The 21,849-nt window shown below is 44.5% G+C and overlaps 1 protein-coding gene across 1 annotated transcript in view; it reads left to right on the forward strand.

Annotated features, from left to right (window-relative positions):
- The first annotated feature begins 3,161 nt into the window (after positions 1 to 3,161).
- The window catches only part of atp2a3 (ATPase sarcoplasmic/endoplasmic reticulum Ca2+ transporting 3), a 40,993-nt gene continuing 22,305 nt past the window's right edge, over positions 3,162 to 21,849 (forward strand). Inside the window, exons 1-5 of the mRNA XM_085363283.1 lie at positions 3,162 to 3,495; positions 14,350 to 14,367; positions 14,670 to 14,752; positions 20,895 to 20,999; positions 21,429 to 21,567. Coding sequence (XP_085219409.1) covers positions 3,378 to 3,495; positions 14,350 to 14,367; positions 14,670 to 14,752; positions 20,895 to 20,999; positions 21,429 to 21,567 — 463 coding nt within the window. The 5' untranslated portion in view covers positions 3,162 to 3,377. The remainder of the gene's footprint in view (positions 3,496 to 14,349; positions 14,368 to 14,669; positions 14,753 to 20,894; positions 21,000 to 21,428; positions 21,568 to 21,849) is intronic.

Genomic DNA, 21,849 nt, shown 5'->3' on the forward strand with positions numbered 1-21,849 from the left:
AATGTAAAGTGTTGAGCTGATATTAAAGCAGCATGAAAGCAGCCAGTTCTCCCCTGACATTAAACCATTGCTCTTATTTTCTCGGGCTGACGGGCGGCGCAGCATCCTGCCGCGGCAGACTGTGCAATGATGGATTTCTCACAGATGTGCAGAGCTCTGAATGGGGAAGAAGTGAACGGGAAAGGGGGTAGAGAGGTTTGTTAATGGCAAAGTGGCTGGGCGGGAATGACTTCCCACTTGGGCTGCCTGTCAGGTACACCTGCTCCAAAATGCGGTCACCTCACGACATCATCGTCTCCTTGAGTCAAAGTCAGCGTCAGCAGCAGCTGCCTGGCCCACAGCTTTGGGGACAGAGCTCTACGGCGAACATCAATGGTGGCTGTTTTTCACAGTTAAATTTAAATTAGTCTGGAGTTCACATCGATTTCTAAACCACAGGCGCACAGAGAGTGGCGTGTGTCATCTTCGGTGGGCACTCGTGGGTTCTGTCGAGATGGAGGAGAACGTCTTTTTTTATGCTTGGAAGGGCAGGGCTCATTTCCCTCATGCAAATGACCCTGCAAGCGAAAGGGGAAAGCAAATGCTATTGGAAGGCTGACAGTGGTGTGTGGAAAATGTTGTGTGACTGGCACTGAGACTAGTACAGTCCCCCAGTGTGTGCCACAGAAGGGAAAGAGGGAGCGAGCCAAAAAGAGGGGTGTGTGGAGGTGGGGGGAGGTGGGGATTTCCTTTTCATAAGAGCTTTGGTGTTGGAGGGGTTCGCTTGAAATTTATGTCACCGTGAGGCCTGATGCAAAACTTTTAGCTCACACAGCAGGATGGACACACACACACACGAGCACAAGTTTAAAAAGAATTTGATGCTGTAAGTCAGTAATAATCCCACTGACTGTGCATGTGAGTGGGCAGCGAGCAGCCCAAGTAGAACCTGTGGTCATATTGTCTGCTGGGACGTGTGGATAACTGTAGTGAGGTCTGTCTTTTCAAACAGAAATGGACTGAACATGGAGACGAAGGCAAAGACAGGCCCTCCAAATCAAGTGCGAGTACACTACCAGGCACTTAGCATCCCAGAACTTCACGTAGCGGCTGCCATCCTCCAGACAGCAGTTCTGGAAGTTACGTAAGTTTCAGATATAAATATACTTTTTCTTCTGCTGTGACAGAAGAGGCCAGCTGTGAGCAGGGACAGAATTGGAGCACCCTGTTCCTTTTATAGTTTGTGCCCAACGAGGTCCCAGTCCGGTGCCTGTGATCTCCAACAGCAGACCCACTTCAGAGTCCACATACTGCGGGGGGATTGTGCTGCAGCCTCACACTCGGAATGAAGCGATGGACGTGAAATCTGGAACGCCCGTTTCCTTACTAGCATTCATTTGGCTGATTCTTCCCCAGATGACGATGAATTTTTGAAACTTCTTGGAAAACGTCTTCTGTTCCCATAAGCATCGACTCGAAACTGTAAAGCACTGCGAACAGTAATGTTTCTCAGACAGGCTGATGATGACATCTCAACCATTGAGATATCAGTTAGAGGGTGAAAGAGAGTTTAATTGGCCAACAGGCGGGGATACTTGAATGTTTTAGTGATGTCTGCTCGCCATGCTATGTAAGAGCATCATTGCAAAAGACAATTTTCCAGGAAGTTCAGGTGGGGCCTTGTTAAATGATTTGCAAAATACTGTTTTCGTGTGCACTAAGGATCGCCTGCACTCTTATCTGAAGGAAGTGAATGTAAGCAAGTGTTTTAGGTGCATTTTAATGTGTTGCTGCTGCAGGTTTATGTGTGTTAACCTTAAATGGTTTTGCATCAGCTGCAAAATAAGATGCTTTATACCAAAAACAAGTTGCCACAAATATGCTACATTTATTATTTATTCCTCATAAGCTGAAATGTATGCATGTGTTCTCACTTTAAATGTGCTTTCTCCTCTTGTATGAGTTCAAGCCTGCATCTGAAATCTTCCTTTTAAGCATTCAGCCTCGTTCCTGAGGACTCAAGGTTGTTTCTCAGTACCGGTGCAGCCAGGAATGGACTTCAGAAGGACACTCCAGCCAAGTCTCCTTTAGAGAACACTCTGGCACCATCGCAAGGACGAAGAACAGCTGTCACCGTTTGTTCTGCTTAGCTGTTAGTGTGATCCCCGCTTTTGAAAAGACGCCACAGCCATCGTGCTTCATTGTGGTCAAATGATTTCTTTCACTGTTTCATTTGCATTTTTATCTTGCAAATAAACCGAATAAAACCACAGCTGTGTTTCAGAGGGTTCCTGTGTGGTAAATGTAGTCGAAACCTCATTTAGTCCGGTTAGCTGCAACATGTGGAAAATGTTGCTCATTCATAACTTTTTCTCACAGTTAACTCCCTGAAAATGAAACCACAGCACATTCAGATTATCTCCTGTCTCATCATTCTCGTAGTAACTAATATCCATATGAACACACTTTAATTTTTTACTCCTGCTTCTATTTCAGTTAATTATTTCCAAACATGCTGACAAAGCTATTAGTTGGAGCTGCAGTCATTTCCAAAAAAAGGAGAAAAAAAGAAAAGAAAAATAATTTCAACGCGTGAAACAGAAACTTTGGAGTGAAACATGTGCAGATGAACCTGCACATGTTTCACTCTTCTATCTCAGCTTTCGGCTCCACGGTGGATGAGCCTGGAGTGCAGGGCAGCCATGTCTTTAAGCTAAAAACCTAAATGACCGCATCTACATGCTCACTGCGCAGCGGGCATCAGAGCTGCATCCGGGCTGAGTTCCCTTCACTTCAAGTCTTCGGCTCCTATGTGCACTTGTCTCTCACACGCAGCAGCAGCAGTTTTGTGTGCTGTGCTTTCAAACCTGCGCTTTGAACAGCGCCTTGTTCAAGTTCAACTCAGCCTCTGATGAGCAGCTGAAGTTTAGGCAAAAAAAAAAAAAAAGACAAACCCCCTACAAGGAGCAGCAACCATGACAGAGTATGTACAAGTTATTAACCCGCATTACACCACACGGAGCACGGGTCCTATTTCAAGGGGATATGTCTGAGGTGGCTGCGGGCGGGGGGGTCTGCGCTCAGGTACACGCAGCCAATGAGGGCAGGAGGGAGTGCCCACAACAACCGAGAGGCGGTCCGCGTCGGCACAGACACAGCACACCTTCAGATGGGGATGAAGTAGCAGCGGCAGTCGAGCAACACAGAAAGAGCAGCGTCTGAACCGCGGATCCGGAGGTTTTCTTCACTTGGGGGGGGGGACAGGTGACCGACCGCTCCCGCGTCCTTCGGTGGAAATTACTGCTCGTACACCCGCCAGGCACGCGCACCCTCCGATTCCCACAATAGATGTGACTGAACTACATTTCTGTCTGATCATCTAAGCCCGGCACACCAACATGGAAAATGCGCACACTAAATCGGCGACTGAAGTTTTAGACAACTTCGGTGTGAACGAAAACACTGGGCTGACTCTCGAACAGGTCAAAGCCAACCTGGAGAAATATGGACCGAACGGTGAGTAGCTCTGTAAATCATTTCCCTCTTAAATTTGCGGCTCGTGGCTGCTGCGTGTCATGATGTATATCGATTCATTTCCCAGGAAATCCCTCAGCAGCCGTTATATTTCAAGCTGAGGCAGATCGTGCGCGTAAAAAACAGCCCCGTTCCCTCAGGCGCACAGTCAGTGGAAATGTCAGAGGCACATTCATTGATGCTCATGCCCGTGTTGAAACACCTCGCAGCGAGCACATAGAAGCCCCGTCTGGGAAGGAAAGGTGTAATGCAAGCCTGACCAATCCAGCTACATCTGTGTTTGAGTTAGTCCCCCTCCCCGAGGTCGTAGTCCCCCTCCCCGAGGTCGCCTCGTGTCTGGTCTGGTTTGAAGTCATGTCAAGTGGCTTAGTGAGCAGACAGACAGCGCGCTTGTATCTCACCAAAACCAAAGAAGGGTCCACTGACCAAATACCGACACAGTATGCGCAGCTGTGTGAGGACGGGCATCCTCGGCTGTCCTGCAGAGTTCGGGCTTTGGGGCATGGTCTGTGCCGTAAATAATCACACTGAAAATCTTGAACAACCTGTTTTCACTTTCAACAGTGGTTCTTACACAGGGCCTCTACTTTGCAGTTCAAATTACACGATAACAGAGGGAGTAGCTGGGTCAAGTCATGTAACGTTTCAGAGTGACATACTGGACCAGGCCCGGGTTGCCAGGTCTGCCTGTCAAAGCCTCTTTCAATTGAGGCTCTCAGCTGGACTGATGCTGATCATGAGCAAGCCTGTTCAGGTCTACCTCATCGCGTACATGCACCGACACATACTGGTGTTTGCGTGGTTTTGTGTGGAGTTTGGGCCTGACACCAACGCACCTATCGCTCCTGGCCTGTCATTTGCATGTGCTGCCAAGCTGTTGTGCCAGTCGAACAGTAGCCCTTTTGTTGCAGCCAGCCGACTCTACCCAGGGGCTCGTGATGACTTCATGGAAAAAAGCAATGTCTTGCTACAGATAACATCTCTTTCGCTTTGAGCTGTGAACTTCCTGCCTTGTGTGAGCGCGCTGCAGAGAAACACTGGAGGGAGGGAATACCCCCCCTTTTTTTCCCCAGTTTTTGGGGGCTACCTGCAAAAGGGTTATCATGTGCTTTTTCCCAAGTCAAAGCTGTTGAAAAATGACAGCAGGAGAGTTGACGGGTCTGTTTACTATTTTAGTGCATGTCCCTGCAAAGTGATATACAGCTGCTTAACTGCTGCTTCCCCTCTGCTCGCAAACCACAGACTTTGTAGATGAAGCAAGGGCCTCATATGCGCCTTGCTGTTTTGTTCCAGGCTACGTTGGTTCAAAGCAGCTCGCGGCTGGTATGATTACCTTGCCTCCACTGACATGTGTGCACTGTCTGGTTAGCAGGGGACCCCAAACATGCGAGATCCTCCACTATTCGTCTGAGCTCAGCGTTTGCCTCGGTTTGGAGGCAGATAGGACGTGAAAATGACGCGAGCTGCTGTCCAAGTGTCGCTCCAGCTGTCTGTGTAAGGAGGCACGACACGCTAGGAAGATTACATGATCTGTTTGACTCCGAGATGACACTGTCGTGGGCCTGGTGGGACTTTATCCTCTTGCACTGCCTCTGCTGTTTGAGATGAGACTGTGTCCTGCACTATTATGTCGGTGCATAATATGGAGGTCACAAATAAAGGGAAACCACCATGAGGTTAAATATCGGCCTAGTATGAGATTTTTCCCCTGATTGTGGTGTAGATGGCAACAGGTTCAAACCTTACTGATATTTATATCATCTTTCTTTGTAACTTGTTGCTGAAACGTAAATACAGGTGAGCTTTCTATCAGCACTTTAAACGCGCTCCATCGGAGCAGCCGCCCTCAGGCTTTGTTGGAACATTAGCTCCCACATATGGAGAGAGCCTTTTCTACACAGCAGTCTGTGCTGCAGAAAGGAGGCAGCTGGCCTTTTAGTCACACCTTCCGTTTATGGTCTAGCAGCAGCTCGCTTATTTGCAACTCCATTCACAGAGACGCACACTACAGGCATCCAGCTAAACTACTGTTGAGCGCTGCAAGCACCTCAATTTGTGAGACAGTTTATCACTTTCATCATTGTGATGCAGCAGGAGAGAGGAAGTCGCAGGTCTGTCTCTCCTGTGTGTGGGTGCACACTTGTGGTGCTCAGTGATTGTGTGCTGCACTCATTGTTAGGAAGAGTCAGAAAAACGACACGTTTGCTCTCTAAACTTTCTTTGTTTAAAAAACCGACATTTTAAAGTAGCTGACACTCGAATGAATGAACGAGTGTTCATGGCATCAGTCTTCTTCTTAGGAATTGAATATATTAAATGATGTTTAAATTGAGAAGGATTCTTACTCGGAGCATGTTAAATAATTAGATTTCATTCATATCCTCCTGTTTTGGAACAAAGGCCCCTTCTGTGACTAATTTACAGTGTGAGGCTTTTCTATTTCCTTTCTTTATGGGTTCTGTTTTTTCAGTTACTTTGCACAAGTGCAGAGCCTTCAGAATAACCTGAATGTGTTAGGATGTCACTCGACACTCCCTGGAGTATAGTTGTGCAACATTTACAGGTTAAACAACTTGGTATGACGTGTCATTGCGCCACCATTGCTCCGTGTCCAAAATGACATGCGTTTTCTGGCTCGCAGATGGAAATGCTTCGAGTCAAATTGCCGGTGGCAGCAAACCGAAAGTGTTCGATTGATAAACTGTCATGAATGCCACTGAACTTCTTCTCTTCTTTGAAGTTGTTTGAATTAAAGCGTTTGGTTACTTTCACTGATGGAAGCTGCCTGTTGTTGTTATTCTAAGGTGATTCTGTCTTTATCTAAGCTGTTTCTTCAGTCTGGTTTCTGCCACACATAATAACTACAGCTTCCTCTGGTAGGATCTCGCTCTCACACAGGGCTGTTTCTCTTCCTGTTCTGCAGATCAATATAAAAGCTGCCTGACTTAATCTCTCCTCCATTTGAAATGTGAGAGACACGCTGCTTCCTGCTCCTCCTCTCTGCCGGCACACTCACCATGGCGCTTTGCAGAGCGCGTCTCGATCACTGAAAAGTGTCCAGTTGAGACTTAAACTGCGGTAACAGTGTTGGTGTTGTGTGGGCTGAGAGAAGTTGTAGAAAAGTAATTTGAAGTCTTCGGGGTGTTGAGTCACTTCCCTGTTGTAGTGGCTCTGTGCGTGCCTGCCCAGCTGCCTTCTAAGGGACTGTGATCCTGTTCTAGCTTGTCACTTGTCTCGGCTTCTTCCCTCCCACCCCTGCATGTGTCACTCATCATCAAGCCCTTATGTTAACATGATATTGAGTCATGAGGCTCTAACACGTTGCCTGGATGCTCTGCTACAGCACGGTCCGATCCACAGAGGAGATGCACGGAGTTTGTGTTCCAAAGTGTGGGCAGTATGCAGAGCGTGTGCTGTAGCCTACACTGCCTTCAAATATACCACAAAGAGGTAAAGAGCACATGAAAGTCATTAAATAGCATTCAGAGACGTCCAAGAGCAGCGTGGGTTATGGATAATCAGCTGCATGTCAATTAATGATCATTAGTGGCTGGAACACTAGAACCTAACAGTTGGATCAATGGTTAAATAACAGACTGAATCTAAAAGATGGCAGCAGTTCCCAGTCTGAAAGGTGAAGCCAATGGCCAGCAGGGGGCGCCTCCTCTGGTTTGGATGCTGAAGCTTGTGATCTGAGTAAACACTTTCCTGATGAGTTTGTGATTCTAATCGTTAGTTTCAAGTTTAGTACCGCAGAACGTTCATGTAGAAAATCATTCGTATTGTAAGTAAAACGTGATGAAGCTGAGTGTGCCTACAAGTTGTGATTGCACGCACATGCAACGAGCGTCCTTGCTTTTTGTGTTAATTCCACCCAATGACTGCAGTAGTTTCTACAGTCACCGATTCTGCCCTTTACTAGCAACACTTTATGCACCCATCCATCGAGCCAGCGTCTCAATCACTTATCTGTCTACATATTGTATATAATAAAAAAGAAAATGTCACCATAACCATGCTCAGCTTGCACATGACCCTCCAGAGTGTGGCCCACAATCCAAACAACGGAGCTGTACGAAGGAAAGGGAAGTACAGAGTGTTGGCTTCACAGGCAGACCTGCTTTAGGAGCTGTTTTTGGCCCTTTCTGAATACGATGGTTAAAACTACTGATCATTTTGGCAAAATAACCACACACTGTTCGAAGAGAATAGTGCATTTATAGCAGTTGTTTGGGGTTCGTTTCAGACGTCGAGAACAATCGTGTCCCTGTGATTATGAGCTGTTAGCAGGTGGGTGTGATGGCAGGATCACAGACATGGCTGAGAAGGGGCTTTTACAATGTTAAGCATATATTCAAATGCTAGGGCACAAGTATTCACACAGCCTATAGAAGTCGCTCAACTAGTTTCAGTTAGGGCTGCTCGATTATGGCAAAAATGATAATCACGATTATTTTCACTGAAATTGAGATCACGATTATTTGACGATATTTATTTAACCCTTTAAGACCTACTATAGAACCAAGTCCACCAGAGCTTATATTATTTTTTTTACATGCTGTAGAGCCATTTGTGGGAGCATTTCAAGTTGCTATACATCAATACAACTGTTATAGCCCATATTTTAATAATATGTATGCATTAAGTCCATAGCAATTACATAAATTGCAAAAAAGTGCAATAAACTACAAAAAAAATTGAAAATCGTTTTTGTTTTTACATATATTTCTACTTGGAGAAATTTAAGAGGTTTATCCCTCAAAACTTTAAATACAATAAAGTTGCAAAAAATAGTTTACAACAACAGGAAATTTATTTTGAGTGTCTTCATAGTTTTATTTTGGAGATACAGCAATTTTTATATACTGCAGGAAAAACAAAAAACAATCCTATGATGCAAATTTGCAAAGAAAACAGCAGGTGCATCATTTCACTGTGGGAAGTGTTACGAACAGCTGATAGGAACGGCAAAGCGTGTTTCTGGAATATTATGCTTTTGTTCCTGCAAGCGCTTTTTATGCAATTTTTGCAAAGCTATATGTGGAAGGAAACCGTGACCGAGGACAAGCTGATGGCATAAGATGTAAGTACAACTCCTCCGGTTTCATATGCAAAACAAATTATTGCGCTAGCTTACACGGTTCAGGTTCTACAGGGATTTAAAAATAGTTACACAACACGGAGCATGCAGCTCTGACCGGCTTTAAAGGGTTAACAATGACTTTAAAAAAATAATATAACATAGTGTGCAACACCACTGAAGTTTGTTTTTTTTAAACTCTCTTTTCAACCAACGGCAGTCACTCTCCAAATAACTTCTGCTTAGCTTTCCGAGCTTCCCTCGGGCCCTCTTAATCAGCGGTCTCCAACCTTTTTTGCGCCACGGACCGGTTTATGCCCGACAATATTTTCACGGACCGGCCTTTAAGGTGTCGCGGATAAACGAGGGAGGGGCTAATAATCGGCTCAGTCATTTTTAATGATCGTTGAAAGCCCAGATCGTAATCGTGATTAAAATTCGATTAATTGAGCAGCCCTAGTTTCAGTGGCCTCCATTGCTTCAGGGTTCACATCAGTGAAGTTGTAATCTATCAGGCACGTGATTGGACAGAAGTGGCGCTCTGGTTTCCAAACCTAGAAGAAACTCTATAAATACAGATATTTCAGTCTGTCCGTTTGGGGATTTCTGGCTATTTTCCACAGCGTCTTCGTTTGGTGGCCAGATGCCTGTTGAGATGTTCGAAAAATGGTTCTTTGCACAGCTGTGACCTTAAAGAGGAAACTCTGAGCCCTGACGCGATACGGGCTCTTTGCTAATCACCTCAAGCATGTCCTGCTCTGTTGACAGGCCCTCTTCCTTTTCCTCTATAATTTGACAGCAGAGCTGAAGATACTTAGTGGCAATATGTGGGGAAAAGCACTTTATTGGATGCTTATTTAAACTTGCATCTGATGTAGAAAGAGCAGTGTGCAGTGTGCGTGGGGTGTGAACAGTTAGAGAGCAGTGTTCTTTACATTAAGGCCTAAATATAGATGTCGTATCTCTGGTCTTCATCAGCACTTTCACTCTTTCGTGGCTCAGTCGAGCATGGCGTGCAAATGATCGATGCAGTAAAATAAGCAGGACACTTGCATGCGTGCATTTAGAACGTGAGAATGATGCTACAGTTTGATTTCAGCATGCTCTATCTTGTGCAACAACCAAAGGGAAAAAACTTGCTCTCTTTTTCCCTGACCACAGCTTTGATGACGTCAGATACAGTGCAGCCAATGGACAGCTGCAGCGGCCGTTACCCTCAATCTCATGTCGTAACTGGCTCGAAAAGAGGAAAATCTCCACTTTGAAACTAAATTCAGTCTCTCTAATGACGCAGACTTTCAGAGAGAAGCTGCACAAAAGAGCCAATCTCCTTTCAGCTTTGACAGCTGATGGTATTTCTCCTCTGTGGGCTCAGCAGGGGAAGAATCACGACTCTATCGGTTAATCGATATCATCGCAGCTAATGCCAAATTGTATTGAGCAGAACATCCTACGTCCTTTTTGTCCCCACTGTGCATGTTAATATAATTTTCCTTCCACCAAAATGAAACCATTGTTCCAACTTATTTTGACAAAGTTTGTATAATGTGAACTGGGAAAACGTTAATGCTGTTCTTATTCTGCTGTTAGGGAAAACTTGGTCCTTTGTTGCTCAAGAAATCTTGACTTATTCTAACTTTATATTTCAGGATTTTTCCTGAAATATTTCAAAGAACAGCAGAATTTTTGCCGGCAATAAAAACTTTACAGAAACTGAGCTGTGCTTCCACTGATGTTTGAATGCCTGCAGGCTAAAGGATTCACTACTTCAGAAATTGGTCCAATACTGTTTCAAATAACTGAATCAAATATATGTGACATTGAGCCAATTTGGGTTGGCTCAAAATTTGACAAGATGTTGCCAGTTCCAGTAGCAGGAATCCCTCTCTTCTAGCTTTTTCTTTGTGTGGGAATTTGCATTTTGGGGAAAAGCCACATTTTGGCTGGGTCACCAGTGAACATTTCTATGCTTCTCTCAAACTGAGTTGTTGTCACTTCAGAAGTCATCAGACTTTTCCTCTAACTACACGGTCACCATTTCTGCAGCTCCAACACTCTACGACTACTTTCACTGTTTGTGACTAAACAGCTGCTCCCCTCAGCTTTGTTGCGTGCTGCTAAATAGCATTAGCATGCTACACTAGAATCCTCGTGTTCTCATTGGCGTTTAGCTCAAAGCACCACAGTTAGCTTGGCTGTGTTGACTTAATCTTCTTTTGTTTGAGCGGAGCAGCTTTAATCCACTATGAACGATTTCTGGGGCTTAAATGACTGAACATCGGCCGTATGTGAGGACTTGATGTTCTTGTAGTAACTTTAGCATCACTGCTCTTGTTCCTGTGGTAGCAGATCTTTAGGGTTGCCTGGCAGAGGTCAGGGATTCCTAAAGATGGTCGCTGATACTCGCCCACGTAACGTAGTTCGATATGAGCTCCTCAGAATAGGGAAGCCCTCTGTCGATATTTATGTAAAGGAGAGAAACTTTGACATTATCAGACTGCGGATGTCTGTTCTGCAGTCACTTGCAGTGTTTTCTGTGCAGCGGAGATAATGATGTTAGGGTGGAGAATGAAGTACATTTATCATTCACATTTGATACGGTTAATGCATTCAGACCTTTTCCAGTGGGACAACACATTTAGTGGATGTAGGAAGCTATCATTAGGGGTTACCATCATGCTATTTATAGACCTGTTTTGCATTCAGGGTTAGTGGATGGAGCCGAATCCTTCAGCTAGTACACGCCTCACCACACTGCCTCCATACTCCTTTCTCCTTCACCCCCGTGCTCCTCCTCAATCGATGGGTAAGCTGTGTGCTCGGAGGTGTGTCTGCTTGTCTGCATGCTAATGGTGTTTTAGTAGCAGGCCAGCAGTGAGCTTATCTACATGAGAATGTGTGGGGGCTTGGTGCCTGCATGCTACATCAAGGTCCCACTGATTGCATAATAGTTATTCTTGGTCAATTTTGACAGACACTTGCACATTACCTTGTAACGCACTTGTTTTCAAGGAGTCTTCATGAGTCAAGTCGCCATGGTAACTGCTGAAAACTTTGTTGTGTTTGTAGTTTTCACAAGTCAGCCTGGATTCTGGCTTGTTAACACTGCTTAACACACTCAGATGTGATGTTTACTGGGGGTTTTAATGATCTGGCCTGTAATTTGTTAATGGACTCAGAGCAAGGGGGAGGGGGGGGGGGGGGGGGCAGCTCGGACTGTGAGATCCTTTATCGGCAGATTGTTTGCAGTGCAGAAAGAAAGACGGACTGTTTCCTGCTTTGCTTCCTGATGCTCTGAACACAGAGAGCATCTCACTGTTGCTGTTGTTGGCAACTGTCTCCAGGAAGTGTCTCCCTTCTTCTAGGCACTGCTCAGTTTTTCTGTTCTGCGTAAACAGCCTCTTTTATTCATTGTCTGGGCTGGGAGAAGGGAGGAGGAGGTGGGGAGGTGCTGTGGGGACATGAGGAGAGAGGTGAAGTCAGTATTCAGGAATGTGCCTGGGCAAGCCTCGCGTTGACAGAGCCCGGATGACTGGGAGGGAATCCTTGGCAGAGGGAAGCCGGGGAACCCCGTTCAACACCTCCATCTCTTTTCCTCGCTGTATCCCCCACCCTCGTGTCTGTCTCGTCCTTTCAGTCAGCCCGTCTTTGTCTCATGCAGTCGGGTCACAGCCAGCCTGTCTGCCATAAAAACATTATACAACCGGGGAGGCACAGTTATGGGGAAAGAGGCTTATGTCACACTGGTGGAGCATGGAAAACAGCAGAACCCACTTCTCCACATTTCTGCTGCTGCTGGCAGAGTGCACTCAGAAAACCCTTCAGATGGCAGGTTAGAAAAGCTATTCACAGTGACTCATCAGCTATTAATACACAGTCTGAGGAGGGTGTTTTGTGGAGCGGAGAGAGCTGACCACAGTGTGAGGGTCAACCCCCGCAAGATGGTTGTTTTCTAATACAGAAATGCTAACAGATCAGCTGCATGTTTGACCTTATCAAACCTTATCAAGTGGACATTGAAGTGGTGGCCTGTGTGTAGTTTTATTAAAGTAAATAAAGGAGCCTTTTCATCTAATTTGGCATGCTCCCCGGTTGCTTTTAGCATCTCTTCTCCACCTAAAAACACAGTTTATTTCTCTCTGCGCCAGCGAGTGGAAGGAGTGCCGAGGCCTCGTGTCACGGCCTCTTTCCAGTTCCTCTCTACACATTAGACACACGTGTTGCACAGTGTGGTCAGAGCATGCAGAGAAACACGGGGTTTCCACTGCTTAAAGGAGAATGCTGCTATTATTGAGAGCTGCAGCCCACTGCCTTCTAAGTATAGCTGCTTTTCCACAGTCATTCTGTAATGAGGGCTGTAATTCAAGCTTTTAATTATTTTATATGCAGAAAAAGCTTCACTTAAAAGGAGTGGATTAAAGAATAATATTTTTTTGATTCCCTTAGTCGGTAAGAAAACACGCACACTCTCCTGGAAAGAATTCATAACTAATCCCGCCGAAGCAAACGCGTCCAGTGATGCATCCTCAGGTCGTTTGCTACGTCCGACCTGTTCAGTCGTAACTTTGCACTGGACCCGATATGGGCCCGACAAACACGGCGACTATGCTTTTGTCTCATTGTGGTGACACTGATCAACAGTGCTTGTCAATTGGAGCATTTTTAGAACATGACTGATGTGTTTTCTACTCTTGCCGCTGACTCATGTACGTGGGGGGATGTCGGAATGCCAAAAAACAAACAATTTCTCCTTTGAAATGTTGATTAAGCCTGAAAATGACAAGAAAATGTTACAGAACGGAGCAACGTGCTGAAATCTTGGTGATTGTTTTTGTGGGATATTAGCTCGTGGATGAACAAAAGGGTTTGGTGCAGTAAACAGAATGTGCACCAGTGCTGAGAGCAACCCGTTGCCTTGATAAACTAACACAGATTACCTTTATTATAAAGCTAATCTTATTTCTGAACTGAAGTGGCTCATTGGATAGATTCGTTATAATTGCAATCACTCTGTCTAATCTAACTTACACTAGCATCGGGAGCTTTGCTGCCGCGCTCAGAAACAGCATGGAAGCTGCAGGGATTCATGAGGTTGGACGTTTATAACAAAGTTAGTTAAAAAATTTAGTTTAGTTTTGAGCAAAAAAAGTGTCTCCCATATACGACTGTCAGCTTACTGAATAACCTGTTTGCAATCAGCAGTGACTTGATAATGAGGTCAGTCAGAGGTCGCCCGGGCCTTCAGAAATATCTGATTAACAGGCGGTGGGTATGGGTTTCCAAAAGAATATCAACTGAAGTTTTATAACTTGGCTTTTCAGTCTTAGTGAAGAAACGCTCGTCATGAAACATCTGTGAGGTGGCGAGACTGAGTCTGGTTAGCCGTTACATCACCACGAGCAGTCAAAGGTGATTGGTGGTCTGTGGTTCGCTGTGCAAAACATCCCGAGCTGCACTTCCATGAGTGGCTGATCCTAGAATTGGACTTGCTGGTCATCACAACAGTAGACGTGTGATTGCGTCCTGTAGTCCTCGGCTTGGAAAAACAACGGCGTCGTTGTCCTGCCTCACTGCGCGGAGCGTTTAATCATCGTAACCAAGCGGAACAATTCAACAGAGCAATTTGTGCGTGTCCGTGCATCTTAAAGTCACACTGAGGTAATCAAACGTATTAACTGCTCTCTTCTTGTTTTTCTCCTCCGCCTCGGCCCTGCCGATTCGACTCTTCTACGACCTGCACCGCGTGACATCCACAGAGCTCCCAGCTGAAGAAGGTAAATATTGATTTTTGCACTGAGCTGTGATCCTCCTCTCTGTGCTTAATGAAGTATCCTGAGCCGGGATCTTTTCTTTCTTTCTTGTTGTTGACTGAGGGGTAATCTTGGCAGTGTCCACTATAGCAGCTACCCACCCATGGACACACAACACTGTAGATACAGCATTGGTCTTGTTTTATCAGTATTAGAGAGCTAATGTCAACACGTCTTTCCAGGACACACGTCTTTACAGCGAGAGCCTTCAACGTTAAATCAAGTGTGATGCATCGAGGTGTGCAATGTGTACTTAAACATTTCAGGCAAGTCCCTGTGGGAGTTGGTGGTGGAGCAGTTTGAAGACCTCTTGGTGAGGATCCTGCTGCTGGCTGCCTGCGTCTCCTTTGTAAGTATGACCCTGCTAATTAAAATGTGTCAGTCTCCATTTTCAGATGTACCGCTCGGGGATCTGAGACCCTAACTTTCCAGGAAGTCGCCACCTAATAGACTGCACTGTTATTCCCCTGTTAGGATTCTGGTTACCCAGTTTGTGTGGAAACGTGTCTGTCGCAGGCTTTTCCACCCAGTGCTGATATGCGTTCAGTGCAGTCTCCTTGCTTGTGCCAAACTGGAAACAAAACTCTCAATCAAAGCTCCCGTTCCCTCAGACTGTGACCCCGGTTGCAGTTTGAGGGAGGTGAAGGTCAGAGAGGGGTGGAGTGGTGCAATCCTCACTGCATAATAACTTTTTCCATCTATTACAGCACAGCACTGGTGACTTGGGATGGAATTGCTCTAGCTGTTTCTGAAAGTAGGAAAACGGCACAAAAACCGACCCAATCTATCTTTTACTGTTTCTTCTGTTAGTGACAAACGCGGAGTGCAGGCGTGGGCTTTGGTGCCATGACTTTGAAGCATGGCTTAAATTTCCTCATGCAAATCAGGCTTTCCTTACTTTTACCAGATTGTTTATAGTGGAACCTGCTCCACTGCTACACTACCCGAACACTTTACAGTGTCACCGTTGCCTGGAGTGGTGTCAGCTCAGAAACTCAAGTTTCCTTGTGACCTGATTCAACTTGAAATCCAAAGTCATCCAGCCCAGAGAGTTGACTTTATTAGAACTCTTATTTCACAGCTATTTTGCTGTTTTGTTGCTGTTTTGAATGTTTCCACTACAACCAGGGTGTGGCTGATTCTCAGTGGACTGAACTTGAGCCCTAATCTCGGACTTATTTGTCTGCTAATTTCAATATATTCAAATTGACAGTATTAGATTCCCTGGTTCCTTTCCATGACGCACCAGTGGGAAACTGGGCAAGTTGGGACATTTTATAAAATATGCTATTAATGTACAGCAAATAAATGAGGAACTGAATTCACAAACAGTTAGTTATGCACCAGCTTACAGTTACAGACTGTGCAAAAGCCTCATTTCTTTAGACTGTGCTTGGAGAATGGGTGCAGCAGTTTATTGAACTGTGCAAACAGGCATGGAACAGCTGGAAAGTCAATATTTGGTGTGTGCGTCTTTATTCTTGAACAGCCTGAACTCTTGAAGTGTTCTTGTACTTTTCTCTGGGTCTCTTGAAGGCTCTTCTTTGGATCTCGGCTGCTTTTTCTTCTTTTCTCTGTCAAGATGAAAACTGCATCTGGATCCAACACCACTGCTGCCCCAAACCCTGACGCAGCCTCCACCATGTAGATATTCCAATTTCATTGTACTACTGTACTATGTATGACTGTGCAATGACAATAAAGAGTTATCTTATCGACTCCCTGTCGGACGATTGACATTGACGATGATTTCAGCCCAAAAAATGTAAACTTGGATCCGTGGCTCCATCAGACGTTGCCACTGATTCTCAGCTCAGTTCCTGTGTGACGTGGCATACCTCAGCCTTTTCCCCTTCCTTATAAAATGCTTCGTGACATCCACCCTTCCACTGATGCCGTTCCCGATGAGGCTTCAGTGAACAGTAGGTGGATCAACTGAAGATGCATTTTTCCTGTTTATCCATTTCTCAAGGACGTGACTTTCACATACTGTTCATCTGATGGATGTTAGGCAGAGAGATGTAGCCTGATATTAGGATACATCAAATGTGCGATAACGATGTTTCTGTGGAAGTTAAGAAAGTATTGTTTGATGCTTGCACACATCAGCATTTGTAAGTGGAAGTGAGCGAAGGTCATTTCCATCTTTCTTTTCCAGTGAGCTTCATTGTGTCAGTGATGACACGCTTCCTGTTTTGCAGTGTGTGTGTATTGAAATGAGGTGGCAGCAGCACCACGGTAGTGTAATAGTAGTGACTCAGCATTATGTCACAGTGCCCGTCAGCACAAAGGCAGCTGGGGGCACATTTAAAGTAAAAGCAGCAGATATCTGTTAAAGTAACTGAAACCTGTGACTCCTCAGGAGCTGCGCAGTACTGTCACACAACAAAGCTGAAAATGTTTTCTCCGTCTGGGCTGAGCTTTTTAACCAGCTGCCCGAAGCCCTGCTTTTCCACTATGCAACCACTTCAGTGCTTTCCATCCACCGTTTGCTCTTCCTGTCATGTGGAGAGCGATGTGTGGGTCACGCATCACCAGGTTCCACACGGCTCCCGCGGCTCTCAGACACGCCCGGGCTCGTCTTGGAACATAAACGCATCCTGTTGATGATATCGCAATAATATAGTGATATGACATTTTTCTGTCGTGGACGGTACGGCACAGCCCTCCCTGCCACCTCTTCTTTTGTCTTGCACTCACCCGGCACACTGCACAGCATGCCGAGGAAATTACTTTATTCCTGACTGGACTGAAAATGAGCGGAAAGGCAGACAAAGGAAACTATGAACGACCCTCAGACAAAGTCTGGCTCATTGGAAGCACAATATAAAGAAAGGAGGTGACGCGCAGAAGGCCACACTACACGACGTTCCATGAGTTCTCCTTTCTGATCAATATGATTTATGAATAAGGCTTTTCTGAAACTCTGTGGCATGTCGCTGTGTGTGTGGGATCTGAGGAACGCGAGCTGTATGCTGATGTTGGTGATGGAGCATGAGTTTCCAAACCCATCAGTGAAACTGAGCTTAATTTTGTCTCAGACTGCCAAATGCATGCAGTGAAATTTCCACCAGAATCCCTCAATAAGTTCAAAAAGCCAAAGAAATCTCCAGCTTTTGAACTCCTGCTCGCCGTGAAGGTGGGCGTTGGTACTCGGTCCGCTCTCTGAACGCGTCCTGGTTTTTTGAGCCATCCATACTCGGAGGACTGACATTGGTGCCCTCCACTCTCCGCTCAGACAGGAGGGAGATTTACCGTCCCACACGATGGGGAATGATGAGCTATCGACCGAGCTCAGGCTGCCGTGACGTATACGCTGGCTCTTAATACTCTGCAGAGAAAATTGTCCTCTGTCTTTGATAAGTCCCATCAGATAATCGAAAAATAGATCCACTTTACCCACTGCTGTCTGTGCTGCTCTCTGCTGCAGTCATTTTAGTTTCTACTCTCACCAGTGATAAAATAATGTGAAAACTATTCTCTGTTCCTCTGGGGTATCTTATTGTGTTATTATTTTATAATGAACCATAAAGGCACGATGTAGTCTAGAAACAAACTGGACATACAGTGCATGTGTAAAGACAGCTTTAGGCAAAAACCTACAGCTCAGCTGTTGGGTGACTGTGCTTTTGCCACAATAAACTATATCTGGTAAAAAACGATCACAAATATCAGAGTGCAGGGATGTTTTTCATGCTTAAGCTGCCTGACGCACACAGACGTGTCTTTAAAGACTAATAGATACTGAGTGGTACTAAATGATAAGTTTAGTTTTTTCAAAGTTTCTACAAAGTTAAATATGTGTTTATTAGTGGATAATTGTTTCCCGTGACCACTGATGTGAAGGGCAGCCTGTTTAAGAGTCTTTATCATTTTATAGTTTCAGCTGTTTGAATAATAATAATGAAAATTTCACAGTTTGAGACAAAGATATAAACCATGTTCTAAGTCTGCATTCATCAGGGAGCTGTGGACTGGACGTCGTGTGATGTTGGTAGGCATTTGTAAAATGTCACACAGGTAAATGAGCAAACTATGTTTTCATAAACACAGTTCAGTCGCAGATATGCTGTGAATACAACACTAGGTTAAAAAAACACAGCTTTGACTTCATCCAGTTTGTTCTTTGTAATCCTAATCATTGAAATTACTCAGTGATCTCATAATTTATTGAGTTTTTATCACCCTTGCTTGTCATACATCATAATTATGCTCTGGGCAAGGCAGCTACATGTTTTTGCCATTACTCGGTGTGCACAACTTACCCTTCATTTGATGTAATCTTGGACTTGCAAAACCTGCAGAGTGAAGTGAAGAGCACAGTCTTCTGAGAAATGCACACGAGAGTAATTACAATCATGAATCCACACAGATATTGTTTAAAAAAGTAAAGAAGACAGCTTTTTCTGCCGGGTGTGAGAAATATTAGCTTTTCCCGTGATTTCATTGCACTGTGCTGTACCTCGCTGTTGCAGTCATTTGCAGCTTCTAACTGCAGAGAAACAGGCTTGAACCCTCGGGCCATTTCCCAGCCTCTCTGCTTTCAGTGCCTCGGTTGTTAATAGTACAGGCGGTGAGCAGCCCTCTCCTTTCCTGACTTCAGATACACTGGAGGTCAGAATATTACTGCAGTCACATAAAATAAAAATACAGAGGAAATATCCTTACTTTTAGTATCATTAACTTTCATAAAAGGTTTTATGGAAGTGAGTTTGATGTGGCTTTGATGGGCGTGTTTATCGAGTCTACAAGATTTTCAACTGCTTTCAAAAAAGTATCGTAGTCATGCCTTCAATGATTTTCCTAAATACTGCCTCTGGCATCTGCCCTTCATACATCATAGTAATGAAAAAGACTCAAACACTGAAATTATTAAAAACCAAACTAAAGCTAAACTGAAACAAGAAAATCCACTCTGGAAACTAACGGATGCTAAGTCCATATGAAATGACATAAAAATACCAGTGGCTGAGTTACCACAAACTTAAGTGTCCACGTCGCAGACCTGCCTGCCCGGCGAGGTCCTTTATTGGCTGAGGGGTCAAAACTCATCATTTACACGTCAGACTGGCTCTGTAGCTGTGTACGTATTAGCCAAAATGAATGTTCAAACTGTTAATAAAAAGGATTGCCATGGCACAAAATAATTGAAGGATTGAAACAATTTGTAGTTCAAATAACTGGATAAAGTGAGCTAGTTGATAGCTGGTTAAAGTAATAAACCAGTAGAAGATGATTAACTAGCTAAACTTTTAAGGTAAATAGCTAAATGTGAAACTCAAAGTAGCGGATAAATATTTTGAGTGGTGGTTTGGTCTATTTCAAAGACATGAGATTGAATTTCCAAGTTAGGAATCTCGTGTGAATGTAAACTTGCAGTGAGCGTGAGTTTATCTTGTAGGACTGTCTAAGGAACCTGAAACCAAAAGATGCTAAAGGCTACACAAGCTAACCTTTAAGTGATGACGTGATGAATCCTGCTTCCGGGCCCAAACTACTCTGCATTTATTAAGTCTGTTGTGTGTTTAACATGTTTTAATGCTTTGTATCTTGTTCTATTTAATCTCAACAAGCCTCTAAAAACAGTCAGTGATCACTGTCGGCCTCTCTCGGTTTTTATTACTGCTGTTCATTTTAAAGCTCAGTTTTTAAATCCTTACGATGTAACTGCAGCCCATGCAGCAGTATATTAATGACTAACCTCGTATTGTGGATGGATTATCTCAGTTGTTCTCCTGACTGAAGTTTGGTGCGTTTACAGCATCCTGCCATGCGATTGCATTTGTCTCTAACCATCAGGAACCTTCACGTTAACTTTTATCCAGTGGAAAAAAAGTTAGCATTCATCCTCCAGCTTCACTGTGTTTATGCTAACATAGCTGTGTTGCTAGCGATCGCGCAGCACATCATTTTAAACCAGCTAGCCCAACTTCAGTAACCCTACAAACGTCACTGCTGTTTAGTTTTCTGTCTTCATTTATGTTGGAAGTGATAGCAGAGCTGTACGTTTGAATTTGTTTCAGAAGTCTCTCTGTCAAAACATGCTATATTATGTTTAGATGGAAGCTAGCGAGCTAACTTCCTGCTAACTTCTAACTTAAATGTAATAAATTCTGTTTTCATGGATGCCTGGATGTTAAACTTAATTGTTACACCTGGTAAAGCAGCAACACTGATGATTTTATTAAAGATGAAAGAATTTAGACAGTTTTTAACTCTCAGTGATGCCGCAGTGATCGCTTGACTTATGGACCTGCAGCAGATTTTGGACCCGGAAACGGCTAATGACGTCAGACTTAAAGACAGGATAGCACAGGCCCACTCAAACAGTGACAGCTGCTTTGTTCAAATACTGCTTCGTTTTATTTGTCCTGATTTTATGATTTTGTCGCACCGAGCTTCTTCTGAAAATGTACGCGAGCTAACATAGGTTTTAAAGAGTGCTAGTTTATTATGTTGGCTAAGCTAATTTGTACTGTATGTTCGTATAGGTGTTAGCTCTGTTTGAAGAAGGAGAGGAGACAACCACCGCCTTCGTAGAGCCGATTGTTATTCTTCTTATCCTCATCGCCAATGCTGTTATTGGGGTCTGGCAGGTGAGATGTGTTCTTCGTCCTGTGTCTCTTTTCAGAGTGTTCATTCGATTTGGTCTTCACACACACAGGCTAACAAAGGCTAGTAGTAGTTGATAAACATGCAGCTGTTGCAGAATTCACACACGTATGTGTGTGTATGTATGTATGTATGTATGTGTGTGTATATATATATATATATATATATATATATATAGTACTAATCAAACTGACACCATAGTGACACGTGTTAGCATCCATATAGCACACTGCAGAGGGATCAGGCTGTTCATCAACATAAACAAACCACAGAGCCCATGCAAAACACCAACACATTAGGAGATATCATCTTTGCAATGAGCAGAGTTTGCTCACTGAACATCACGTCAAATCAAAAGGACATCAAATTGTTCTTGCAATTAACTTTTTTCTTTTCTTTTCCGTATCTCACAGGAACGGAATGCCGAGAATGCCATTGAGGCTCTGAAGGAGTACGAACCTGAGATGGGAAAGGTGTATCGCATGAACCGCAAGGCGGTCCAGAGGATCAAAGCCAGAGACATCGTCCCAGGAGATATAGTGGAGGTGGCAGGTTAGCTGCGGCTGCACCGGGCCGAACTCTTACTGTCACTCACTCGGGCTAATTTATGCTTGGCTTGTCTCACCTAGCTGCTTTTATGCTCTCCTTAACACATTCGCACACACAGACGCACACTCGCACAACCTTTGTGAGTGTGGAAACACTCAATGCAGATTACATAAGAGTCTTTTCTCTGGATGTGGAGGTGCCAGGGCTGCTGTCCAGTGTCTGTTTGTGTGTGCATGTGTTTGGTTCTTTGCAAGTGGCTGTGGTCACTCCTTATATTTAAGGCCC

The sequence above is a fragment of the Diplotaxodon limnothrissa genome, linkage group LG10 (genome assembly GCF_057381915.1).
Source record: "Diplotaxodon limnothrissa isolate DT_005_m linkage group LG10, D_limnothrissa_male_GT1.1, whole genome shotgun sequence".
In the NCBI taxonomy this organism is placed as follows: domain Eukaryota; kingdom Metazoa; phylum Chordata; class Actinopteri; order Cichliformes; family Cichlidae; genus Diplotaxodon; species Diplotaxodon limnothrissa.